General features: G+C 36.6%; 4 protein-coding genes across 5 annotated transcripts; 1 reads left to right on the forward strand and 3 right to left on the reverse strand.

The window, feature by feature from the left end:
- Positions 1 to 90: 90 nt before the first annotated feature.
- On the reverse strand, positions 91 to 9551 carry eif2b2 (eukaryotic translation initiation factor 2B, subunit 2 beta). The gene is made up of 8 exons (XM_084091936.1): positions 9264 to 9551; positions 8196 to 8316; positions 5114 to 5265; positions 4353 to 4516; positions 3193 to 3288; positions 2881 to 3018; positions 2726 to 2792; positions 91 to 278 (listed from the first exon to the last, which is right to left on the reverse strand). The coding sequence occupies exons 1-8, from the start codon at positions 9433 to 9435 to the stop codon at positions 121 to 123; spliced, it is 1068 nt and encodes a 355-aa protein (XP_083948062.1). The 5' UTR covers positions 9436 to 9551; the 3' UTR covers positions 91 to 120.
- A 1103-nt stretch (positions 9552 to 10654) lies between these two features.
- tmed10 (transmembrane p24 trafficking protein 10) lies at positions 10655 to 15073 on the reverse strand. The gene is made up of 5 exons (XM_084092106.1): positions 14516 to 15073; positions 13758 to 13878; positions 13484 to 13557; positions 12703 to 12829; positions 10655 to 11882 (listed from the first exon to the last, which is right to left on the reverse strand). Exons 1-5 carry the CDS (start codon positions 14699 to 14701, stop codon positions 11761 to 11763), a joined length of 630 nt encoding a protein of 209 aa, XP_083948232.1. The 5' UTR covers positions 14702 to 15073; the 3' UTR covers positions 10655 to 11760.
- A 4437-nt stretch (positions 15074 to 19510) lies between these two features.
- fosab (v-fos FBJ murine osteosarcoma viral oncogene homolog Ab) lies at positions 19511 to 21682 on the reverse strand. Its single transcript, XM_084091020.1, has 4 exons — positions 21548 to 21682; positions 20958 to 21161; positions 20739 to 20846; positions 19511 to 20645 (listed from the first exon to the last, which is right to left on the reverse strand). The coding sequence occupies exons 1-4, from the start codon at positions 21641 to 21643 to the stop codon at positions 20016 to 20018; spliced, it is 1038 nt and encodes a 345-aa protein (XP_083947146.1). The 5' UTR covers positions 21644 to 21682; the 3' UTR covers positions 19511 to 20015.
- A 230-nt stretch (positions 21683 to 21912) lies between these two features.
- Positions 21913 to 27478, forward strand: LOC311068524 (protein c-Fos). Of its 2 annotated transcripts, none has more exons than XM_084091021.1 (4): positions 21913 to 24994; positions 25156 to 25368; positions 25995 to 26102; positions 26194 to 27478. In XM_084091021.1, the coding sequence occupies exons 1-4, from the start codon at positions 24914 to 24916 to the stop codon at positions 26803 to 26805; spliced, it is 1014 nt and encodes a 337-aa protein (XP_083947147.1). In that variant the 5' UTR covers positions 21913 to 24913; the 3' UTR covers positions 26806 to 27478. The 2 variants fall into 2 exon arrangements, with proteins under 2 accessions (XP_083947147.1, XP_083947148.1); XM_084091022.1 differs by having other exon boundaries at positions 25159 to 25368.
- The last annotated feature ends 337 nt before the right edge of the window (positions 27479 to 27815 follow it).

The raw sequence follows: 27815 nt of genomic DNA on the forward strand, positions 1-27815 counted from the left end.
ATGTTGTCTTTACTTTAGAAACATATTACAGTGTGGATCTAACTTAAATATTATTTACACAGTTTTGAAAGCCAAAGTGTGACACAAACATGTGAGTCAGAGATTCTTTATTTTCCAGACTTAAAGTTCATGATCTTCAGGGTGGTAAAGTTCACTCATCAAACGGTAAATGTACGACGGAGCGTTTCCACCGATGTTGGAGATGAACAGTGTGATGAGTTCAGGAGGGACGTAGTCGAATACCGGACAGTGAGCGTTGACCTTAGATAAGATCTCACCTGGAAACACAAATTTCATTTCAGATTCATATTCACCTTCTTAATAGATCAGCATTATTAAAGAGGCCATATGATGCCATTTTAAAAGGTCATTGTTTTGTTTTTTTATTGGCTGTACTAGAATAGGTTATCATGCTTTAAATGTAGTGATGGGAGAAACAAAGCTTTTCGAAATTCAATCAATTGAACTAGTTGCTTTGCGTAATAATTCGCTCGAAATGCCCCTGATGGGCAGAACGGTGTAAATGCATTGAAAACTTTTTGTCATGACTGTGTGAACGGCACAAATCACATGAAACATGATCTTTTCAATTTTCATTTGTGACCCTGGACCACAAAACCACTCACATGGAGCAATTTTATGAAATTTGAGATTTATACATCACATGAAAGCTGAATTAATAAGTAGAGCCCGACCGATACCGATACAAATATTTGGTGATTTAAAAATCCGATATTCTGATATATCGGCCGATATATATATTTTTTAAAAATCCAGAAACGCGTAACAAAACATGAACAGATTTTCCCTAACATTAGTTATTTGTCATTATTTAAGAGTCCTCAGCCTTACTAAAATAATATGATAATGCAGTTTAAAAATAAACTTGTTTGTTTTATTGTCACAACAGAACAGAATATATTAAAGTTCTGATAAATATAATGTATAAAAATACAAACTTAAGATATGAAACAAAGTCCTTTGAACAAAAAAAGTCAACTATTATTATTAATATTGACAGTAATAATTCAATTATGTAATAGTGTGTGTGTGTGAAGAACTGATAAGATTGTAAATGTGTACCTTGAAATGCAATGTAAGTCGCCTTTGATAAAAGCGTATGCCAAATGTCAATGTTATAAGCTACCTTATAATTACAATGTCAACTTGCTTATCCCTTTACCTGCACTCTTTTAATTCTATCCATCTATTCCATCAAGCTACAACAAACCATTTTCAATCATCATTTGCTGCCTGCCTTCTAAAGTCTACTACGTAGTGATGCACTAAATACATTATGTGACTCGTTAATGCTGCGGCTAAAGGAAGTCAGCAACCCACACTTGGATTTCACACGCGTGTAAAAGAAAAGCTAATTTTTATGCACAGGCTAGCTGCTATGTTTGATACTTTTTCTGAATGTTTGTCTAAATGTTCACTCCTCGCGTGCCTAACTTACATTTTACAATGCAGGGACTGGAACTACAGATATGCTAGTTATAAATACAGTAATCATTACTTTATTTAGGCAGAATAAGTTCGTTGTGATTTCCAAGCTCATTGATGTTAGCAGTCTTCCTTGTAGAGTGCCCTCTGGTGGACAAACTATGCAGCGCCAACACTCATAACATGGTTGCAGGGTGTTTCGTCCGCTTTTATTTTATTTTTTAAATATTCATTTATCGGCCGTTATAAATGCTGATACCGATAGTTTGGAAAATGCCTAATATTGGCCGATAATATCGGCCCGCCGATATATCGGTCGGGCTCTGTAAATAAGCTTTCAATTGATGTATGGTTTGTTAGGATAGGACCGAGATATAACTATTTGAAAATCTAGAATCTGAGGGTGCAAAAAAATAAAAAATAGAAACCTTGAGAAAATCACCTTTAAAGTTGTCCATTTATGTTGGCGATTGTGCTGCATTCACTCACAGAAATAAATGTTTTATATATTTACAAAATATCTTCATGGAACATGATCTTTACTTAAAATCCTCATGATTTTTGGCATTAAAGAAAAATCGATAATTTTGACCCAAACAATGTATTGTTGGCTATTGCCACAAATATACCCGTGCGACCCGTGACTGGTTTTGTGATCCAGGGTCACATATGTGGTAGTAAATCAGATGCAGGTCAGATGTTTTGCAATGCGACCTCAGTCTGAACAGTCATATCAGGAATTAATGCGACTTTTATGTCACTAAGAGCAACATTCGTCATAATTCTGTGCTCATGGGAATCACTTCAACGATTTTACATACCTGACGTTATCAAGACAGTTGTGAAAGGAGTCAGTAAAGGACAGTGATGTGTCAGAACTCATAAGTATTACAGTGACAGCTCTATATACAAGCAAAACATGAGGGCTCGTATCATAAATGTTTTAAAACTCGGCTTTTTACGCATCCTCGTCTTTGTTTTTTATATTGCCAGCGCATTAATTCTCTGGCTTTGGCGGCAATCACACAATAAATAAACACGTAATCACTTACTTTAATGTTCTCAGTGTTTACTTCTGTGTGCATTTACACCTGGTCTTTTCAAAAACGGATAGCTATCCGATCAGAGAAAATACATGATCAGGTGTAAACATTAAAAAGCATCAAATGGCCTCTTTTAATAATACAAACAAAAAATAACAGGTGCTATACCCTTTAATTGAATGTGTAAAATTGTAAATCATTTCATTAAAAAGGAGTAAAATGCCGTGTGACATTACCTTCAGTGAAGGGAAGAACTTCATGTGGTGAAACAAATTTGTGAAACGTGTCCTCCTCATTGGGAAACTACAACAACAAAGACACAAATCAGCATTTTCAGGATATTATGTAGTGACTGCACTGTGTGTGTGTGATTGTACGGTGTGTCAGATACCTGTGGTGAGAGCTTGAACATGGGAGCGCACACGATGAGAGGAGTCGAGTGATGCTTTGCAGCCAGAGCCAGTGTGTGTGTGCCATTAAGAGCCCGCAGACCCCCGTTAGCCAGAACCGTCTGTGTGCCGATGATGACCTGGACAACACACACGGAAACAAGCGCTTTCAGCATTCATCAAGACACTAATGCCTGTGTGTGTGACTAACAGGAAACAAAACAATACTGTTTTAAGTATGTGTACATTTCTAGGCAATTAGGATAACTGTTATATCTTGAATATTCTGTTGGTGCACCAATCCGTTATTTCACCTTATTGACTCTTGACATTACAGCGAAAATGGCAGCATCTGGGATGACCGTTGTCTCGATGTCCTCTTTGGAAAGAATTGTGGCCATTTCATGCCCCTGATGGACGAAAAGGAGTTTATGTGAGTTTAGTCGAGTTATTTTCAAGGACCTGAAAATTTACAACACCACCAAATACACTTGCTTAAAAAACTTAAATAAATTTGAAGTTAACCTATTAAAACCTTCATATAAAACTTTTTATATATTTATATATATATATATATATATATATATATATATATATATATATATATATATATATATATATATATATATATATATATATATAAATAAAAATAATACTAATAGTATAAATAAATAATTATAAAAAAAAATATTTTGAGATAATAACAAAAAAATTAAATAGTAAAATTTAATATATTATTCATTTATTAATAATGATTAAAAAAATCAATAATATTATTAAAATGTTTAATAATTATTTAATATTTATTATAGTATAATTATTAAAATGTATTAAATATAATGTCATTAAAATATATATCATATTAAAAGATTATTAAACATTTAAATATTATTAAAACAATTATCATTATGTATTTAATGACAAGACAATAATATATAAAAATGTTTATTTATTATTACATTATAATTATTAGTATTATTTTTTAATATTTATAATAATTTATATTATTTAACAATATAATAAAAAAATTAATATATTATTTATATATAAATATGAAATTAAGTTTAATATATATATATAAAATATTAAACTTATTAAACGTTTAAATATATTATTATTAATAATTTATTAATGTATTATTATACTTTATGTATTAATGACAAGAACATAATTATAATAATAATATATTAAAATGTTGATTATTTATTATTACATTCTAATTATGATGTCAACAATTATAATAATTTATATTATTTCATAATATTATAAATTATTAAATAATATCATATTTAATAATTATAATCTTATAATAATAATAATATTCAATAATAATTAAACATTATTGTAATGTATAATGACAGTGTTGTTAATTCTTGGCTGTCTGTTTCTGCTATTACTAAATCCGCCAGGACTGAGATGTGTTTTCTGCGAGAGCCGCTTTAGTAAAACACAATGAATGCGAGCATGTTCTCACCTGACAGAAAGGCGCACACTCTGCAACGATGACATGGAACTTGCGTTTCCGCGCGGCGTCTTTCAGGAAAGCTTCCACCGTTCTGGAGCGGCCGATGGTCATGATGACCTCGTTGGAGTGGATGTGCTCCAGCGCCTGCATGGAGATGTTGTCGGTGGTGCCCTCTGAAAACACACACAAACATTTCAATCAATCATATTTAGCATTACAAGAACATACACAGTCAAACCAAAATGTATTCAGATACCTTCAACATTTCTCACATTATCACAGTTTATTCGCAATAGTTTAGAAGTTTAGTTTAGTCAAGAACTGAGTTATCAAATCAGTTGATATTTCTCTGGTTTTGTCCATCCTTCTGTTAGACCGTCTCACAAATGAATTAGGTTGAATAGCTGTCAGCTGTTAACTTTAAGTACACAAAAAGAAAATACGAATTTAAGTCAACCAATTATCAAGCAATGCTCAATTTTGTTCAGTCTGTGATGTAAAAAGTTAGCATTAGCAATTAAAGAAAAAACACTTAAGTGTCTGAATAATTTTTGGTCCCAAATTTTTATTAATTTTACTGGTAGTCCACTGTACGAAGAATTTTTGGGTATAATATGTCAGTTTACTTTATTTTGCTATCCTCACTTACATAAATTAACTATAGTGTCCTGTACCCACAAGTAAAAAAATATATCAAAAATGATATCTGGTGTCTGAATAATTGTTGGTTTGACTGTAGTTTATCCACTGCTCTGGTTCTGGGTTCTCACCCAGTTCTGTCAGCAGCTCGTTGATGGCTTCGATGACGTTGGCTCTGAGATGAGCGAAGTGCTGTCTGAAGTTGTCCTCGCTGGATCCTCCAGACGTCAGCAGCTTGTGCAAAGATTCCTGCTGATCCGTCTCCTCACTGCTGCCTCTGGACCTGAGGAGAGAGAGAGAGAGACACATGATCTCTGATGATTCACATTCTGCTATAATTTACTCACTATATCAGGTTCATAAACGTGTATGCTGATACTTGTACATTTTTTAACCTCAAAGCTACACTGTCACTTTAGGCCCTCTAGCGGTTGAAGCGTAAACTGCAACTGCTTGCGGAGGAATATTGTTTTGGTAATTATGCGAGTTGTGGTTCGGCGCGGATGAATCTGATGGTTTGAAACCGTCTGTGTTTGAAACGCGCTGATATAAGTTAACTTACTCGATGTTTCAGATGTTCTCCTTCTTATCAGTGCGAATGTGTCACTACAATGCAGCTAACATCAAAAACTCACAATAATGAAAGACGAATATCTGAAAATATGTCATAAGGTAAGTAAGTGCTAAGTGGCTTATCTATCTATAAATTACAGAAACGTCTGTCTGTCTGTCTGTCTGTCTGTGTGTGTGTGTGTGTGTGTGTCTGTTAACCGCATATCTCTCGAACCGTTAGTCCGATGGATTTCAAATTCGACAGGTGTCTTGCTACGGGCACGAGTAAGTGCAGTGCCAAGTTTGACGTTGTTTCAGGGCTGCCAACTCTCACTTTTCACACGCTCTCACGCCACACATCCATTTTCTCACGCACAGAAACATTGCGGAGCAAAGAGGTACTTTTAATATTAAACTAATTCTCAGCTCTTAGATTCCGTCAATTTTATTACGAAATTCAGACAAAAATACGTTTGGCGCTTGTAAATGTGACGTGACAGATCGCTGAGCGCCTCAGTTCAAGTGCACGTGAACCGATCACCTGTTACTTTTTTATTTAAAGATGCAGTACAACTTACCGAAAGTATACATAATATCGACCAATTAGTGTTTTTCAACCACGGAAAGAGGTCAGTATAACAGCAGGAGAACAATTATGTCACATAACGTTACATTTACCTCAGGAAAGCCATTTAATGACCATAGCATGTTAATTGAATAGAATAAATAGCTAGAGAGGAGATTTTGCTGAGCACTATATTACATATTTATTATATTTTTACTTATGTCATTAAATAATTGTTATTATAACAAAAACTGCATTATATTTAATTTAATGTTATTTTTAACCTTTAATAATACCAGCAGATTGGGCCCTCTGTTTTTACAGCATTAGGTGAGATTATTTTTTTTTAAATAAACATGTATCCAAAATAGTCAATACTGAATCAAAATCGGAATCAAATCACAAGAATGGAATTGAAATCTTGAAATTTTTGTCAAGCAATAATAAAAACTGTATCCTATACTAGTCATTGTACAATGTAAACATTGTAACATGTTGTCACTAACATTTTTTTACAGTCTATGGTTCAAGTGCACGTTGAAGTCAAGTGCTCGGTTTGATCATCTGTTACTTTTTTATTTAAAGATGCAGTACAACTTACCGAAAGTGTACATAATATCGACCAATTAGTGTTTTTCAACCATGGAAAGAGGTCAGTATAACAGCAGGAGAACAATTATGTCACATAACGTTACATTTAGCTCAGGAAAGCCATTTAATGACCATAGCATGTTAATTGAATAGAAAAAATAGCTAGAGAGGAGATTTTGCTGAGCACTATATTACATATTTATTATATTTTTACTTATGTCATTAAATAATTGTTATTATAACAAAAACTGCATTATAATTCTATTTAGTTACCAAATGTTTTGACAATCACAATTACACTTATTTCACCCCTTTACTGTGGTTTACTTCTTTATTACTGTGCCATGCGCGCTGAAGTTAGCCTGTGACTATGTGATGTTTAATATGTTAAATAGTAGTAGTAGTAGTAGTAGGCTATGCAGGCTTAAACGAGGTTAACTATCTTACCGATCGAACGGCAAATCTCCATCAGCTCAGCTGCGTGGCGTGTCCGTTTTTATTTCGGCTCCCATGTGAACAGGTTAGAGTTTGCACACTGCCTGCATGAGACGCTCGCGGCTCGAGACAGATGCAGATATAAATGTAATTAAAAAAAATATTACCGATTTTCAAAATATTGCACCTGTCAATACAAAACAAAATATTCTGTAGCCTTTTGCCGTCAATGCCGACAATTGCTGTTCATAGATAACGGTGGAAACTAGTACATACTTAGCAAGGCTATTTAATGTATAGGCTAATATTCCAACTCTTTAGAGATTGACATTGTTGCCAACATAAACATTGCACTGTGATGCTATGCAAACGATGTTGATTCGTGCTTTATTACTACCGGTACTGTCGCTTTCCCTTTTCGCTTGTAAACTCTTTTCAGTTCAAGGATCAATTTGTTGAGGCTTCAAGTTACTTTCGTTGCATACAGTAGTGGACCGACCTTCTTTCCTTTATTTACAGATAGCCTATGCATAAACGTGCTGACAAATGATGAAAGTATGCCGTTTCCCGCGAAATCCGTCCCGACAACTAATATAGGGGACTAATGTAAGCAAATAGGTGTCAACTGTGCATCTTTCCAAATATACTTGTACTGCAAAGTTAACAGTCTGTAATCTCCACTGATACAGTGATGATAGGATTTGATGAAACCGCTTAGAAAAATACATGATAGTTATAAAGAAAGGAAATAAAGAAAAATTCAGGAAAACAAATTGATGGAAAACAATTAGACCTAAAATCGTTCTTTTTCCAGTGACTCCCAGTGGACAAAATTGGTATTATAACTGTCATCTGTCATTCATGTTGACGAAATGCTGACACTTGATTGGATGGCCATGTTTGTTGGTTTGTCTGAGTGACATTTAAAGAACATGTTAGCACGTGTACCAAAGATGATGCATATACCATTTCAACTTCTGTAGTTCACTCCTTCAAGCGTAATATATTAGTGGAAGGGAAGAGCGAATACAGTTAAATGGGCTATTTCGGATACATCCTGAGTGCCTCACCTCGCATACTCTTCTCGAATAATCTTCAGCACCCTGCGGACCATGTTCCCGACGGTGGTCTCAGACGGCTGGGCTGCTGTCATCCGCCGGCCCTCCTTCCGGATGATTTCCATCAGCTCACCTGAAAGAGGACACCGGAGAATTCAAGATCCTGTTAAACCAGGGGGGATCAAACTGGGGCCCGGGGAGTGCTAGGGTGTCTGTCGAAAAGTTGACAGATGTAATAGAAATAAGATTAAAATAAAATGTTTTTTTAGACTAAAATAAATACATATAAACAAAAAAAATAGTTGTCGAAAAGTTTACAAATGTAAAGATAAATAATAGAAATAAGATTAAAAAAAATAAAAAAAATAGACTAAAATAAATAAATATAAACACAATTTTTTTTAAATAAACCATAAAAAATATTTTAATAAATAAACAAAAAATAGATTAAAATAAATAAGTTACATTAAAATAAAAAACAATTTTAGATTAAAATAATAATAAAAAACTACTTGGATAATAAAATGGATATTAGACAATAGATATAATAGATAATAAAATTAGCAATAAATATTACATTCAAGTTACAGTAGATTTCTATTGTAAGTAGAAAACAACTTTAACTAATGTAAAAAACAATGTAACTAAATAGAAACTAAGTTTTAAAATAAAACTAATAATTAAAATAAATAAATAATTATTTACTTTTCGTCCTATGTATTAGTTTGTATAACGTTACATGAAAATATAGGCTATAGCTGCCTTTTAATTTTAGAATGGGTGTCCCTCACATGAGGATGATCATATTTTATGTACATCTACAAAATTCACAATTAATGAAGTCATAGGATGGCAAGATTATTTTTATTAATTTTTTGTATTATTATATTTATTTATTTATTTTTCTATTGTTTTGTTGTAGTTGATAGGTAATAAGTGCTGTATGCTTATTTTTCTGTATATTTCCGTTCTCAGCAATAAAAAACAGAAAGAAAGAAAAGAAAAAATCCGAGCAGCATCTGGAGCATCGCTCGGGTTCTGGTTCTGATCCGATCTCGGGTTCTCACGGTTCTCACTCACCGGCGTTGCTCCAGCGGGCCTGTGCGGTGATTCTGCGGAGTAAAGCGCTCGTTTCTCGGGCAGTTTCCGCGGAGCCCCGGAGAGATCCTGCCCCGCTCCCGCAGCGCTTCAGCTCGGACAGAAACGACTCGATGCGCTCGGACAGATCCGTCCCTTTATCGGCGCCGGGCATTTTGTCTTGTGTCTCAGTAAAGCTCTGATCAGAGCGAGTTGTTTCTTCTGACAGCTTGAACCCTCACACGGAACCAAACAGAAGAACCTCCTCCGGGTCATGAGCGAGCCCGGCTCTTCTTCTGCTGTTTAGCGGCGATCAGGACTGTGTTGTAACAGCCCCACCAACCGTCCATCCACATCAACACTCACTATCATCTCAATTCCCATATTTTACATCTAGCAACTCATTTTTTGCAAATAATAAAATTAAAAATCCTATAAATATTATATTATTAAATAGTATATAAAAATATGAAATCTTATTACATTCAAAAATGTACATTCGTTTAATTGTATGATGCTAGGAACTGAAATCAGCTAATATACAATAACACTCTTTAAATGAAAAACAATCAAGAATAATTGAAAATTAAAAAAAGGATGTATTTTTATAATGGGATTGAGTAGAATTAGTTTTCTGCATGTAAAATTAAGCAGGTAGCTTATTATAATATTGTGCACAATGCACTGTATGCTATTTATTTACCATTTAAAAGTGGTGGCTATATAAAACATGGTGGTTTATGATTTTTAAAAGTTTGGGTTTGGTAAGATTTCTTTTTAAAGTCTGTCATGCTCACAATATAAGCGTAAATACACAAAAATATATTAAAATCTAATTTTGTGAAATATTACAGTTTAAAATAAATATATTTTAAGATTTAATCTGAATTTTCAGCATCATTACTCTTCAGCGTTACATTATCTTTTAGAAATCATTCTAATGACATTCAAGAAACAGGAACATTTAATATTTTGGTATCAAAAGCAATCAATTAAAACAAAAAGTATTTAAGCAGGTTTTGTGCAATGTTATTGCTCCTAATATTAATCATCTCATAATGATCGTTTCACACAAATGTATCCACCGAGTTGCCTATTAAAATATTATGTAGAAGGCATTGTATGCTATGATTTCAAGTTATGTGGCTAAATACAGCATGTCTGTAATTATTATATACTGTTTATGCTGAACTTTGCTTTTAATAGTTAAATTGTTTTATTACCTCTATTTTCCCATCTTTATTCAAAATGTGTAAATATATTGGTTATAATATGATTAATCTAACAAACTTCAAAATTTGTTTAAAATGTTCCGATTCTCTCAGATGATAATGACTGTCAAGTCCGAGATTACATCACAACTTCATTCGACAATAACTGACAAACACTCAAAATAATTTTCTAACAATTTTTATTGAATGACAAGCCAATTATATTTCTGAAATCCACTTTCACCAAAATTAATCAGAAGAAAAAACATTGCTGCTGAAAAAGATTGAACACTGGAGCAAAGAATTAAACCACTGGTAGCAAATAATAATAATAATAATAATAAATCTGATCCAAATCTTCCACCCAGGACGCGTGTAACCACTATTCCATAAAAGCATTTGAAAAGAAGAGAAAATCCAAAACTAAAAGTCTAGTTTGATCTGTCAATCACGAGTAGATCCTGTAACAAATCAAACCATTAAAGACAGCAGAATTGATGGGGCAGCAATGATGGCATTTACACACCTTTAACCTCAAGCCCACTGCAGGAGTCCAGCTGGATTGAACATTTATTCAGTCTGTGGAGAAACTAACTACGAACAATCAACAAATAAAGACTTTAATTACAGATGAACTCAGGCTTTCCCATGAACAAACTAAAATGAGATTCTGGCCCCCCAAAATAAAACTGCTTTAAAAGAAAATTAGTACATTTCTCAACGTCAGAATGTTAAACGTCAGCTTGAAGCTCTGATGTGCGTTCGCTCAGTTCACTTGCAGTGAGTGGGACTTTGCATTTTCAAAACAAGTCTTCCTACTTGTGTTTGAACGACAGCTAAACACACCAGTTCATGAGAACTTCGTGACTAAAGGCTGACGCAATCATTCTATCCTTCCAAATGATAATTAATAACACACACATTCAATGACCGACAGGATGACCGCAAAGTTTCTCTCACAGGAGCGCATCTTTTATCAGTTATAGGGGCTTGTGCTGTCATTTAGTATAAATACAACAAAAAAAATCAGAACAAAATTTGAAAGACTGGGTGTTTTTTTCCAAATGATACTGAGCAAGCTTGTATCAAAAATGTACACGCACTGAAAGACAATTTGGCCGTCAAGCATCAAACGCTTCCCCAGAGAATTCCCTGATGCACGTCCACTCCCGATAAACTTCAGGTCGCCTGTGGTGACCAGAACAGATCGCCGAGGCAAAGCAAATGTCAGGGGCCGGAGGTTCTGATGTCAGGAAGTAGTTCTGGGTCCCTGATTGTACAGGCAGATTTTACTCAATGAGCTTCTTGGCCTTGAAGAAACGGCGCAGGTAGAAGACCTGCCACGTGGCCAGACCGATCAGACAGCACATCGAGAAGATGCTGAAGTACAGCACGCGTGTGTTGGTGGACTCTGCAAAACACGACAGGACATCAGAAACGATTCTTACACAAAATAATGCATGTATATCGATATTGGTTCATTTAGAAGACACTTAGGCTCTGTTTACACCTGGTATTAAAATGCGTTTTGGTCGATTGGATCACAAGTGGATGACACTAAATACAGCTGTAAACGGGGTCTAAAAGGTTTTGAGCTCGTCCACTTTCGACCACTTCCAGAGGTAGTTGAAAAGGCATTTGCCCGGATTGCTTTCGTAGTGTTAACGCCCGTGGTCGAATGTGTTCAAACAGCCACAGAAGACCGTCTACTCTCCGTCTACTGATCTAATGTGGGAACATTATGGGAAGAGCTCTAGCCAGACGGGATTTAAACTTTAGCTGGAGACCCAAGATTGGTTTGAAGATGAAAAACGTACCAAGCTCAATGTTCTCTCACCACTCCTGATGTCTAACACACACTCACAGCGTTCGGCTGGTCTTGTGGCTGTCAGAGCAGAAACTAAAGCTGATGATCTCCGTGTGTTTTTCTATCGTTTCCTTTCACATTCATGTGTAAATTGCGTGAGCTTATTTCATCCAATAGATCGAAACATCTGGAAAGCCCATTTATTTACCCACTCATAGACCCTCCCCTCGAAGAAATCAGGACAGAAGTGATTGAAAGTGAACAAAAGAGATGAATTAAAACACCAGGTGTAAATGGGTATGTGTCTCCCTCGTCTACTTGGGATCCGATCGACCAAAATGCATCTTAATACCAGGTTTAAACAGGGCCTTTTATCCAATCTTGCTTAAGAGCTGGAATGAAACTTCAGTGGGTTAGTTCTTACCATTAGTATCTCTCATCTCCTCCTCTCTCTTCTTCATGTAGGCAAAGTCATTGACAATCGACTCAGAGAGATCCTCCAGCCGACGGAGCTCCACCTCCAGGGGCTTCAGTTTCTCTACCTTGGCAATCTGAACAAAGTGGCACAATCAGGATGACTTCAAAACAACAGCTACAAATCTGCCAGCAAAAGTAGGTGTAGATACTCTCCAAATACAATGTGCACTACCGTTCAAAAGTTTGGGGTCAGTATGATTTTATTTTATTTTTTAAATAAATTAATATTTTTATTCTGCAAGGATGCATTAAATTAATCAAGTGTGACGGTAAGGACATTTATAAAGTTACAAAACATTTCTATTTCAAATAAATGCTGTTCTTTTGAACTTTCTATATTGAAAAATGTATCAGAGTTCATTCCCAAATGTTTTATGCAATATTCCAATTTTGCTTAAAGTAAAGGATAAAGAAGGATGGATCATGTGACACTGAAGACTGGAGTAAATTCAGCTTTGATCACAGGAATTAATTACATTTCAAAAACTATTAAAATGTAAAAACATCCCTTTTAAACTGTAGTAATATTTCACAATATTACCGTTTTACTGTATTTTTTATCAAATAAATGCAGCCTTGGTGAGCAGAAGAGACTTCATCCAAAAATATCTTACTGACCCTAAACTTTTGAATGGCAGTGTAATCTAGAATTTTGAAATCGACAAATGATATAAAATAGCAAATAAAAATCAGCTTGTGTTAAGCATGAGAAAACAAAGCAAACAAACCTCTTCATAATTTTTGGCCTCAACACCGTGCTTCATGTCCAAGTTGATCTGTTGGTCAGGAACTCTTCCAGTTCCTAAAACAAAGACATCAATTCTGAATTCATTCAGATTTTGGTAACACTGTATTCTACAGTGTCCCTGTTACATATGTTACATGTACTTCCCATAGTAATAACAGTAAATATCACTTTAAGCTGACCAAAGGTCAGCCAAGGACCTATGGTTTTATCAAAAGCATCAGTTGGAGAAGTGTGAGGATGTGTGAAACACTCACCCATAGGTGACTTGCTCTCGAAGCACACCTCAAACATGTCGTAGTCTTCTGTGGTGAAGGCAAACTTGCCCTTGGATGCATCTTCTTTCACATAGAGGATGTGTCCAGAGGAGTCTGTGATCTAACAGGGTTACAACATTCGATATTCAGTAAAAGTCAAACAGCAGACAAATATATATGAAACATCTAACGTTATACAGTTATTATGTAAGATCAAAAGGCATTATAAAGGCCAGAAAGGTAACCAATATGTTATTATCATAATTAAATGATTAATGAATGCAGCACTGATCAATAATGTTTAGTTAAATCTTCTTACACTATTATGTATATTATAAGCTTTAATAGTTATTATATTTACTTAATACATATATGTCCATGTGAGTATGGACGTAAGACTGACGTGTTATAACTAGAGTGAATGAGATCCGAAGGAAAACACAAAAACTACATCCGCATTTATTCTTTATGCACTTTATATTGCTAAATAAAGGCAAAATATCATTTACACAAGTGTTTTAATTTATTTAACCAGCTTAAAAACGAAGTTAATTAAATCATTAAATCACCGTCCAACCAGGAAGCGCCATGTAGCGCTAACATAAGGCCTTGAGTTTAAACTCACACAACCGTTACAGTCATCACAAATTAACTGAAAACTCCAGTCAAACGTAATGTAATAGTTGATTATACGTGTAACGATTGTTTGTGTGAATAGTTATAATCGTTAATCCTGTATATGTGTCGAGTGACGTCACCTTCAGGTTGGTTTTCGTGTTCGGCTGCTCGCTGATCTCGTATTCTCCGGTAACGAGCACGTCTTTATGGATCTCCTCCCGCAAACACTTTCTGCTGCGCACCGGCAGGTAAAATGAGATCGACACGACGGAATGAACCACAAACAACAGCGAGATAGAGAGCGAGAGCACACGGAACCGCGCCATGACGAGCTGATCGCTCCACTACTGCAGGCCCGGGTCGAGCTGCGCACTGCGCCTGCGCACTCCTCACTCCGCGCACGCGCACTGCCTCTGCGATTCTCTGTGTATCGAGAGCGCCAGCTCGTGGAGAAGCAGGGTGTAGCGCAGACGTCGCTAGAACACGTTGCACATATCCTGTATACAAAATGTTTGTTCTTTTACTTTTTGAGATCCATTCTGACGCAAGGTCTGAAATTTGCTCGGACTCAGGGCAAAATACCCTCGTATGTGACAAAACGAAACAAATTCAATTTTGGCGGACAAAATAATGCTCATGTGAAGTCCTTTTATGTATATTTTCCATAAAAAATGTATGAATATGTTAGCCTTACTGTTGTGTTATCTATAAGCTAGTGTGCTCCAAAACAATGACAAAATTCGCATTTATAAGCTATAAGCATTGAAAACTTACAGTGTCTCACTTCTGCCAATATCAATGATAACATCAAGCTTCATGTTTCATGATAACATGTATTTCAGCTTTTTACATCAGATGTTCTGTCCAATCAAATGCTCTCTGGAATCTGAAGCTCCACCCCCTACATTATAAATATGCTGAAGCTGCAGCCGAAATCGGTCACTTGTTCACACGTTTACTGTTTTCTACATGTGCACTTTATAGGGGATAAGGAACGATTCAGACAGTGTAAATGTGCTTTCCATTAAAGGGAATGAAATCTGGTTTCACGTTAGTGTCACGCAAACAGTCTGCTTCGGTCCAAAAACACAATAGCAGATAGTTCGGCGCAGACCACAAAACGTATCGGACCCATTTGAATTCTGCACAGAATGCTCTTTTTTAAAGCGATATGGAGGAGATTATGAGGAGAAAGGGTTAGGGATTAGGAGGGAACTGCGGCTTTACCGAGCTCAACGGCTTTGGCCGAGCTGTGATATAAACAAAACGCTATTGGCTATTTGGGGAGGAGCTGATCGGTATGTCTCGCCCTGTCTTCCTGCTTCAGTGGAAGTTGTCTACACACTGAATAATACTGTGTGTTTCAAGGCACTTCAGTGGGTCTTTAAAGGGGTGGTAGAATGCCCTTTTCACAAGATGTAAAATAAGTCTTTGATGTCCCCAGAGTGTGTATGTGAAGTTTTAGCTCAAAATACCACACAGATATTTTTATATAACGTTAAAATTGTCACTTTTTGAGGGTGAGCAAAAACTCAGCATTTTGTGTCTGTTCCTTTAAATGCAAATGAGCTGCTGCTCCTGGCACAGGGGGCGGAGCTTCAAGAGCTCCTTTCCTTTTACCTCACACAGACATACACTGGAAATTTCAAAAACTTTTAGCCTTTTATGTTCAAACCGAAGTCAGAATGATGGAAAGACTCAAGAAGAAGTGACAACATGTACAACATTTCTGAATGGTTAGTTTGTGAATTTATGTAGTTTATGTGTAGTTATCTTCTAGTCATTGATTAGCATATTCTGTCTTGATAATCTATAAATCGTGTTCCTGGGGGCGGGGTTCATGTAAATTCTAGGGTTGGTGATGTCACTAACCCGGGAGGAATGTCGTGTAGTCTCTACCAGCCGTTTGTTGTAGTCCTTAAAAAGCTATTTCTTTAAAAGAAAATATTTTACTTTCCTTTGAACTTTGAGCATTGTAACTTTGCAGATGTTGTTTATGCTCAAACAGCAACATTACACACTAACTAAAGTTAGAAAAGTGAAATCATATTCAACCACCCCTTTAAGACTTGATCTACCAGTATTCTATTCCAGGTCTATCTGGAATTGTATTTACTGCCTCAGCAGAGACTGTAGCTGGATTCACTGTTTCTGAGGTGAGTGTTGTTGCTCATATTTAGTGTAAAAAAACTAAAATAAACGGTGGAAAGATGCACTGAGCTTGAAAACAACACTGCCAACAACTTGAAAATACTGTGGTTGAAGATTTTATTTAAAATATATGATTTTAATCTAAGTTATGATCAGTGCTGCTAGATTACTTAAAAATTGTAGTCGTTACTGATTCCAAATTACACGACAAAAATTCTAGTTAGTAACGTATTCCATTACATCACACGTTTAAGGTAATATAATCTGACTACTTTTCGATTGCTTTTAGATTACTTTTGACCTAACTTGTTTATCACATTGGTTTGAATAGGATAATCTTGTAACATATTGATATAAAAATACAAAAAGAAAGAAAATGTATGCCTTTCTTTGTTATCAACAGCATGAAGTGCATTAAATATTACATGGTTTCCCAGTTCATGATGGAACTGCAGGGGTTTCATGAAAAGCTATTAAGTAGTTAAATCATAAAAAATTAAAATAAATAAAACGAATTAAACAATAAAACACTTACTAAAAAAAGATTAAAAACGATTTTATTTGTTTACCTGCATTAACCGACACCGGAGAGCCATGAACTTAATTTTATTTATTTATTTTGATTGTGAGAATAACATAATTAAACATAAAAAACTGCAGTCTGATTACGAGTATTTTAAAACATAATATAATCCAATTACATTTACATCTAATCATTTACTACCACCACTGGTTATGGTATCTTGACCCCCGTGCATTATTAACAGCTACTTTTTTATTTTTTTATTTAATATGTAAAATCCATAATTTGTTTAGATTTAGTTTTTTTCCATTAATGAATGTCATCACACTGTCTAGAACAATTCCCTCATATAAATACCCCTGAAAATCAGTTTATCAGAAAGTCATTCAGCTGAATCTGAAATTACCCTTGAAATTAGCAATATTTAATTTTTTTCATATTTTGTTGCACTTTATTTTTGGTCTCCTTGGAGAGAGGTTTTGCCATTGACACAACATTAGCGACCTGCTCAGATACCTTCAAAGAGATTTAAAGATCTGAACAATCAGTCAAATCTGCATTCATCTGGAGGATTACATTCATATTGAAAATCAGCTAAATAGGTCCTTGCTTTAAAGCCAAGCCTTTGTGGACCTAAGTTTATTCACAAGTGTGATGTCATGCAATATACAGACAGCTGCTCATATTTATTACTGTATATGATCTCTGGGTGAAGGGTGAAGGGTTACTGTAAAATCAGTGTGACATATTCTAACTATCAATCATGTCCTAGTATCTATAGCAGCTATACATTCATAAATGTGTCTATATCTAAACAAACAGCCAATCTGAATGAGCCTTAGTTTGGTGATTATCCACCAGATGATATAGAAAATGGCGGCGATCCAACTGTGTGTCTTCATCAGTGAGGGGAGGGAGCAGTGCATTATGGTCTATCTTTAGCCTGGATTCTCTCTGCTTTTTTTCCCTTTTCTCCTGCTTTTTTCTCCAGCGTACGTTGCCTGTCTGTTCCCTCCCCTGGGCTGCAGCATCGACGCAGGTCGGCGTCACCGTGGTCTAATTTTACTGCTGTTGATGCTGATGGTGAAGCAGCGCACCTGCTATTTCTGTCTCTGCCTCTCTCTGGGGTCTGCCGATTGTATTAATAGACAGGGAATTATTACATGCTACGTGATTTCACGTCAGGGCCACAATCTCACGGACCGTCTGTGTCTGCTGCTGGAGATACAAAGCAGTAGTTTTGAGCTTTACCAATGTTTAACGTTTATTTAGTCTTTTGCTGACTAAATTTTGTTCTGTCAGCATCTCTGTCCCTCTTTTTTAATATTCAGTTCAATTCACATTTATTTTTATAGCGCTTTTCACAATACACGTCGTTTCAAAGCAGTTTTACAGAAAATGCATGAGTCCACATTACAATTTAGAGTGATAGAGTGAAGTCATGTATTTCAGAAATACATAAAAATGTGATTTTTTAAGGCAGAAACAATGAGCTCATGGAAGTAATGAATACTTGTTTGGTAACAAATGTAAAAATGTAGCTATTAAAAACTGTGGCTATTAAAAAGTATCATTTTAATAGCCACTAACTTAATGATGAGATAAGTCAGCATAAAAAGCATACAGCTCATAGAAAAGGAAGAAGATCTTCATGTTCTTGAGGTCACAGTCACGTTTTGTTAAGTGTGCAACCGCGATAAGTGTGAAAGGGGAAGGAAGTGACCTCTGTATAATGGCGTGCTTGCGTCACTGTCTCTTACGCACATGAGAAACATCATTTCCGCTGAAATTACTTTGGGCTAGTAGATAAAATAATGCAAACTAATCGTAATGGGCTCTGGTTATGGGTTTCAATGAGTCTTGAGACATTTAGGATTTATTCAGATTAATTGATTTGATGTTTATCAGCACTACTTACGTCTGAACCAGAGCAGAACACAGCACAGTTAAACATTAATAGGAAATAATCCTGATGCCCATTCACCATTAAGGTGTGGTTCGAAGGGCGTACCTCAATATTAGGACAAAGTATGACTATGAAAAGATTGTGATACTACTAGACATTCACTACTGTTCAAAGGTTTGAGGTCAGGACAATTTTTTTATGTTTTTGAAAGAAGTCTCTTATTCTCGCTTTTATTTGATCTAAAATTGAGTAAAATCAGTAATATTGTGAATTATAATAATTTAAAAATAACTTTTTTCTATTTAGATATATATTTAAATGTAATTTATTCATGTGATGCAAAGTTGAATTTTGAAAACCGTTAAATATGTACATTATAAATGTCTTTACTGTCACTTTCTTCAGCCAATCCTTGCTGGATAAAAGCATTATATTTCTTTAAAACAAAATATATGAAATCTTACTGACTCCAAACGTTTGTACCGTAGTGCAGTTGAAACATTTTGTCAATAAATCTTGTCTGCGATAAAAGTATGTCACATTCACACAAGCAAATCCTTTTCTGTATACATTTAATATTTATTGTTTCTAGTTTTGCAAACAATTCGCAAGTTCACAATTCAGTACAAAAATAAAAATCCCATAAATTAAAGAGACTACGTTTTCACAGAAAACTTCATACTTGGACGTCAGACCATTTAATGCAATGGTTAGGCAGCACACATTTGAGTAAATGAAATTCACACATTCAGAAATCAACCGTGAAGTCAAAACATATTAGTTCTCTATTGCTTAGAACGCACTAATACAACAATTGAAATCTAGCACCAGTAAACTCAAAAAAACTATATTAACAATAATAACCAGATCATTAATGCAACAAAAAAAAAAATTCAGTTGATCCATGCTTATCTTGCTACATTTGGCAGGCATATATGGTTCAGATAAATATAGGAAGCAATCGTGATTGCTTGATAGAGTCAGTTCCATAGCCCTGCAATGTCTTTTTATATCAAGTTGTGTGACAGAAATATAAATTCGAAGTGTCTATAGTGAGCTCTCAAAGAGTGAGGAGGGTCGGGGAATTCAAGGAGTTGGAGGACTGGTCGTTGCTGCTGCTGCCCCTCCGGTGCACCGGCCCACAGCTGGGGAAGATGTTGTTTTCGGGGTAGGTGAACATGAAGGAAGACGTGTAGGTGGTGCAGGCCGGGGTGCAGGTGACGACGGGTGTGCAAAGGGGCTCCAGGTCGCTGTTAGCGGACGTGTAGAGCGGCTCCCAGTCCTGAGTGTACATGGAGCTCGACAGGTCCCCGTCTGGGACAGAGCGAGCCGTTTCCAGCTCAACTTTGGCCAGGAGCTCCAGAGACTCTTCCAAGGTGGGCTCCAGGTCTGAGATCCTCACCGTGGAGCTGAAGCTGTCGGTGCTGGAAAACAGCGAGCTGCTGGAAGAGGTTGTAACCGGTGCGCTTGCTGTGGAAACTACTGAGGTAGTGACGCTGTGGATCTCAGGGACTGAATGGGAGGTGATGGGTGAGACAGACGCCTCCGGGAAGCTGATGTCCATGTCTCCGGGGATCTTGCAGATGGGTTTGTGTGCAGCGAGGATGAACTCTAACCTCTCCTTCTCTTTGAGCAGGTTGGCGATGTCGTTTTGAAGAGCAGATTTCTCATCCTCAAGTATGTCAGTTTCCTGTTACAGACAAAAATCAAATAACGTCAGACACTAGACTTTTAATGTGTTGCGTAAATGAGGCGTTTCCACAAAGATCTGCGAAATACTTACAGATTGCAGTGTGTCAGTGAGCTCTCGTCTGCGGTTGCGGCATTTGGCAGCAGCCATCTTATTTCGTTCCCGGCGGACTCTTTTCTTTTCTTCCTCCTCTGGAGAAAGCTGTGGAAGCAATAACATGGATATTTTACTTTCTGAACTCTGCAAACTGATTCACAAGTGTAGGTGCACTGGCTGATCGATCCCTAAAAACAAAGTCAGTGCATTATTTACCTGTTCTCGGGCTCTCTTGTTGGACTTTGTTCCAGTGACCCTCATTTTTGGGTTAGGGTTCGGGTTGTAAGGTCGTGCTCCGCCGTTGGAGGGCGCCACAGATGAAATCATGGGCTGAACCATCCACTGCAGGTCCGGGCAAGAAGAGATCGCAGTGACAGTTGGCACGAAAGAGGCACTTGAGACACTCAGGTCTGTGAAATCCTAAAATGTAAATAAGAAATCATTTAATATATGGCAGATATTATAAATGATTGATTTAACATATATTACCCAACTAATTTATTTAGTTTATGTTTATTACACACTATTACAAAAATGCTGGGTTGTTTCAACTGTCAAATATTGACAAACCCAACCGTTGGTTTAAAATTGTAAATTACATGTTTTAACCCAACGGTTGGGTTTGTCCATACTTGACCGTTGAAACAACCCAGCATTTTTTTTTTAGAGTGCAGCCTAGTTTTTTTATTTCTATAATATAATTTAAATACTTGAGATATACATAAACAAACTACAAATATATCATCATTTAAGACTGAATAATTCTACATTAGTGAATTCAATAATGATAACTGTCAAATATGTACCTGAGTCTGGTAATAACCGACGCTCTCGCCGCTCGGCGACGCCGTGCTGCACCGGGAAGACGCGTCGCAGTCCGCGTTAAGGCTGGTAAACATCATCCTGTCAAAAGTCGAGAAGCAAGAACTATCCAACGCGAATGTATCCAGAAAGTTAGAAGGGTTTAAGAGCCTCGGTGTGTTAGTTCCCTGTTCGTCTGCTCTCGGTATCCAAAGTTTGAGTGCCGCTCTTCAGCTCTGCGGGGTTTATATGAGGGAGGCTTCGACTGACGTCAGAGAGGAGGGCGTTGCGTCGGACTCACAGTCTCAGTGGTTGCATAGAGACCGTTAGAAAAACACGTCTCCGGGAAAGCATTTTACTGATTATATGATCGATACGTAATTAATAAACACTTATAAGCTTAATACGTAACAAAATGTTTGCAAAAACGTTCGCAAATGAACATTCTGAGTGAAAACGGAGTGGAATCCATGACGTTCCATAGCAGGGTATCCCACGACGTCATTTACCTTATATGGAATGCATCCTGAAGAGGCGGAGCGCTGATGGGAAACACTCTGTGCAGTGAAGCTACAGCATTATGTAAAGAGACTTCGAGAATACTTTCATTGTTTTAAAAACAATTTTTTAACTACTCAGCTTACAACCATTTTGAATTGTACTATCAGTTCTAATGTCACCGTATTATAATAGCCTGTTGTATTAATATAATTTATATTATAATGACATTTAAATGACTAGTTTAATTTAAAAACTAGGCTATTTGATCCAAACCCTGAAATACACGTTCAAATATACACTATGTTTACCAGACACTCAATGTTGTTAAATCTCATACTTTACTTGAAACATTCTTTGCCTCGGGTTGTGTTCGTACACACCGCAATGAAAGGCGTGTCACACCAATGACGGAGGAGGAACATATTTCCACTGTAACCTGCCTTCGCACCTTTACTGAGGGATTCCTTTAATAAAATGCTGAGTTCATCTCTTAGCTCTTTGTATTGCATCACTGGACCAATAAACAATCACGTGATGTAAGATTTCAAACTTTTTTTAAAAAACGTGATTACATTTAAATTACATTTAATATGTGCACATTAGGCGTTACGTTATATGTTGTTACTATTATTATTATTATTAAATAATATATTATTATTATTATTATTATTAATGTATTCTATATTGTGTTTAAAATAAAAGTAATGAGGCCACTCAATTTCTAATGTTTGGATTGCTTATAAATTGCTCGTGTTTAGCCTTGTTTTATTAATGTTCTGCCATTGGCTACGGTAAACATGACTGACGGTAGTTTATTGATTAACAAACGAAAACAGCTCTATCAGCGTTCCCATGTGATGTCATCATATTTTACTGTGTTCGTGTTTTGTTTGAACTTCCTCGTTGTCTAAGCAACGCCCCTCCCACTGACGTCACTGTCACCCGAGCCGAGCGTCTGCAAATGAAGTTCACTGAAGTTTCGCCTTTCAGCAACGAAAGTCTTCCATCAATATTAACAGTAAATACATATAATTATTTGACAAATAAAAATACAACCTTTATTTTACTGGAAAGATGCATTTATTCAGATTTATTTATGCATTTATAAAGATGCCGTTATTGTACTGACTCCAGGGTCAATCCACAAATATAGCCTACCTATTTTTAAAGTAAGAATGAGAAATTTCATTGTGCCATCTCAACCTGATTTTTTTAAATCTTCACATATGTTTATATAACTACGCCTTTAACAAGATTTTACAGTTTATTTTATTTAGCCTTTCTATATAAATGCTATAGCCTTGTGCGCAAGTCATGAGACCACAATGTGTTTTTAGACACTTTATTGCTGATATCTTTACACATATCTGGTTTTAAATAATCAATTATTTACTGTACAAAACTCATGCAGTGATTATTTAAGATCATCTTGTGACAAACACATAAGAAAATGTGCTGGGGGGGGCACTTAAATGTCCTTGAAGAATATTCTAAAGATGATTATGTCATTATGAGTTAGCAACACATGCAGGACTGAGGACAGGCCATACTCATGGGGGATAATAATAAATAATAATATAGTTACTGGAATTTATTTTCAAAATAATATTCTTATTCAATTATTCATTTAAAAATGGCGATAGATTTCCGTTGTTGGATGCTGTTTATATTGTGTAATGACCCTCCTGCAAATGACCCTATAGCTGTTCCTTTCATGAGCCTCACAGATCAGAAACCAGGGGCGGATCTGCCGGGAAACTCTTGGACTGTGGACAGAAGGGAGGCCCCAGTCACGCGCCCTCCGAGAGCAGGGTTACCTCATCTGAGCTATGAATAGAGATTTTCACACAGGTTATGGAGAAGAACAACGGCGTTTTCTTGCAGTTCAAGTGTTCATTAAAGCATAGAAAGCCTTTGATTTATTGTTTGTGCAGATCCTTCATAGCAGACATAATCATATCTGTCAGCAGACAGTTATGAAATAGCCAACTTTCATGAAAAAATTCTTAGATATTTTGGGTGCTTGGCGAATATGTCGTCATAAGAATGTCACTGAATTAAATGTGATATGATAAAAATAGGCTGTGCCGCAGTAACGCTGCAGCTAGAGGCTCCACACCGGATGTGCCAAATATGGTCATGACACGCTGCTCTCTGATTGGCTGCTCACATTAGCGACAGGGTTGTTGCTGGAGCGCTTTGAGTGGGAGATCCATCATTCTAATTGACAAGGGATACGAAAAATCACAGTTTTTAATAGAAAGGGCGCGGTTGAATTATCGCAACAATTATTTCAGTTGTTTAATTCTTGTCATTTTGCATACTTTGATAATGGCAAATGCATAATAATATTCCTCGTGAGACAATCACGCACCTGCAGATGAACCATCTTTTAAAGATATTAATCGTAAATCGTAACCTCACAGAGGGATGTAAAAGACAGACTGCAAACTAGGCACGTAAAATGACGTATCTTGTTCATTCATGTGAAAGCTGCAGCGTTAGCCTATAACTTAACTAAAATAACCTAAGTTTACGTATTAGGCACTTTAAGTGAATGCATAAAATACTGAGTTAAAATGAGCACCATTTTGTGCCAGGGATATTTATGAAATGCCGTATATATATTTGGCTCGTGCTTAACTGTCTCCCCTCCGGATCAGTGGTACAGTCTCACAGATTTCATTCATAAAAATCTGCCTCACTATAAAGACAAGCAGCGCGGATGGCTGGTGCCTCCTAGCGTAGTAACCTCAATCTAGATTTTTTTTTAATATAAAAAAAAAAAAACCCTGCAGAATAGCATTTGTTGACATTAGTCACATATTGATCTGGTTCCCAGCATCTCCTGTAGCGATCTGGCAGAAGTGATGCCTAAAACCGCGAGTGTTTCTCAGGTGTCTGCAGAACAGCTGCTGCACACATCAGCTGCTGAGATGAAGGATACGCAGGTAATCAATTGCATGTTTACCTAGAATGTAATCTAAATGGACTATTTGATTATTGATGTATGCTTATTTGATTCTATTTCTTGAATACAACCAACATTTGTATTAAATGCAATTTTGCTATGAACAATACATAATGAACACATTTTCATGCTCCTTCTCAGAAGACAGGTATTCTGAAGGATGCTGATGCTCCCTTTGTTCCAACGGTCACTGCTGTAGCTTCAGCTCCAGATCTCAAGTGGATGGTCCTGTCGACTGACATCTCTTCAGTGTCACCCTGCAGACACGAGAAACCACAGAGCTCATCTCACTCCACAGATGCCAAACCAGCTCGAAAGACCTTTACTGGTCGGAGAAAGGGGGTGAAAGATCAGGTAAATACATGTGTTTTTTTTGTTTTTTTTTACTATTATCGCTAAGCTTAGTTATATATTTGATATGTGTTTAATGCATGGGCTTTCTAGAGAATTCCACATTCAACTGACTGTAGAAAGCACTTCAACATGTATTTACATCCGTGGACAGGATAATTCCCTGTTTTAAATTTTATACGCTCTTAAAAAATAAAGATTTTTTTACTGGCATCCTCATGAAGAACCTTTAAAATCCATGGAACCTTTCCATTGCACAAAAGATTCTTTATAGTGAAAAAAGTCATTCAGATGGAATGAGAACATGAACGGAAGGGAAAAAAATGTTTCTTTTAAGAATTGTTCATTTAAAGGTTCCTAAAATTGAATATTATTTGCCATCGCTGCAAAACCCTGCTATTGGAACATTTATTTTTTAAGAGTGTAGTAAATTTTAGGTCAAATTTGTTTAATATATGCATGAATTTAAGTCATTTTTTGTACACTAGCTGTCACTCAATTATGTTTATATCAACCACAGATAAATAAATATAGAGTCACTAATTTAAAATATGCATTTAGCGATGATATATATACACACACACACACACACACACATATATATAAGCGAATGTGTTTCTTCATTTCAGCTTTCTCCAGAGGAAGAGGAGAGGAAGAGGATCAGAAGAGAGAGGAATAAACTCGCAGCCGCCAAGTGTCGAAATCGTAGGCAAGAACTAACCAACAGTCTCCAAGCTGTAAGTTTACAAATCCCCATAATCTACACTCTTATTCGTCCAAAAACATGACTTTGTGCACGATATATGACTATAATCTGCATATGTCCAGGAAACCGACAGTCTCGAGGAGGACAAAGCAGCTCTGCAGTCTGAGATCGCCAATCTTTTAAAGGAGAAAGAACGACTCGAACTCATCCTTTCTGCTCACAAACCCCACTGTAAACTCGCGGAGGAGAGGGAGGCGGAGACCGAGGAACAAACCCAAGCCCAGGACGAGCACACTCAAGGTCCCACCGCATCCCCAGAACAGGTGCCCGGCTCCCCTCAGCAGCTCGACCCCACCAGCACTGCCATCTCCGGGGACTCGGACGTCCTTCTGTGCTCCAGTGCCGAACTGGGCGCCGCTGAGGTGGAACCGTACATCGACATGAGGGATGTGTCCATGGAAGACATTAGCAACGTGATGGACAGCGGCGATGACATGGATCTGTTAGTGCCAGATATCGACCTCACCAGCTCTCTGGGCCTGAGTGAATGGGAAACCCTGTACATGTCAATGGGTGGAGGGTTAGAACCTCTCAGCTCGCCTACATGCAGCCCAACCTGTAGCAGCAACAACGCCGTGCCCGTCTTCAGCTTCAGCGATGCAGATGAGGAGAAGCATGACACTGGCAAAGAGGGCAAACCTAATGCAGCCAAAGAAATCTTGAAGACTTTATGAAGGTTCTGGCACATCACTCTTAAAAATAAAGGTTCCCAAAGGTGGTTTTCCCCAGTGATGCCATAACTGAACTTTTTTAGTTCCCCAAAGAGTGTGTAGAACGTGAATGATCTAAAGAACTTTTTGTGCAATTGAAAGGTTCCGTGGATGTTAAAGGTTCTTAATGGAACCATATAAAGAACCTTTATTTTTAAGAGTAAAATATTCTGAGGAAGAAGGGTGTGAAATATTCTGTGGATGAACCGAAAACCCCTCGGAAAAATGCTTTCATAAATGAGTCTGACATGTTCAACATTTACAAAAATATATAGTGGATGCTGTGCAGTAGATGTAATGTGATCTTTACATCCAGTGAAGTCCCTGTTTGTTTCTTCCAGATGTTGACATTGTTGAGTATGTTGTTCATCATGTGAAAGACATGCTTTCATGCACTTTTGTACCAGTAGGTACATGTAACTGTATCAGTTGATGTGGTGATGTACAGTGCAGTCTGTTACACCGTGCCTAAGTCCGTGACTAACTGTTTTTTGGTATTGTCAAAAATTTTTATTCTGACCATGGTGGCAAAAAAATAAATAATTCATTATGCATTTTTATTTATTATTCTTTACTTCCTGCTTCCTTTTCTGTTGTCTGGCATGTTTCTAATAAACAAAGAATTGATATTACAATTAGGAAACGTGTAGATGTTTTTATTATTATTTAGGCTATCTATCTATCTCTTTTGGGTTAAAAAAAGGGCAGAATTTAAAGCCTCCCATTCAAGCACATTCTTTCATTTACATGCAATGTCTGCGAGGAAAATCGTTTCGAAAAAGAATAAACATTCATCCGTCTCTATCATGTGCACATGATCCTTTCACCGAGTTTTCGCGATCCATTTCTTTCTGAGGTTTCTGTGCAACGAGATTCAGCCGCAGCGATTTGTCGATACAGAGGTTGTAGGTTGTTGTCACGGTCAGTCGGAACGTTCTCGCTACGCCTGGGACGCAACGTAAAGCGCCTGACGT

This window comes from Abramis brama (genome assembly GCF_963993115.1).
Source record: "Abramis brama genome assembly, chromosome: 18".
Classification (NCBI taxonomy): domain Eukaryota; kingdom Metazoa; phylum Chordata; class Actinopteri; order Cypriniformes; family Leuciscidae; genus Abramis; species Abramis brama.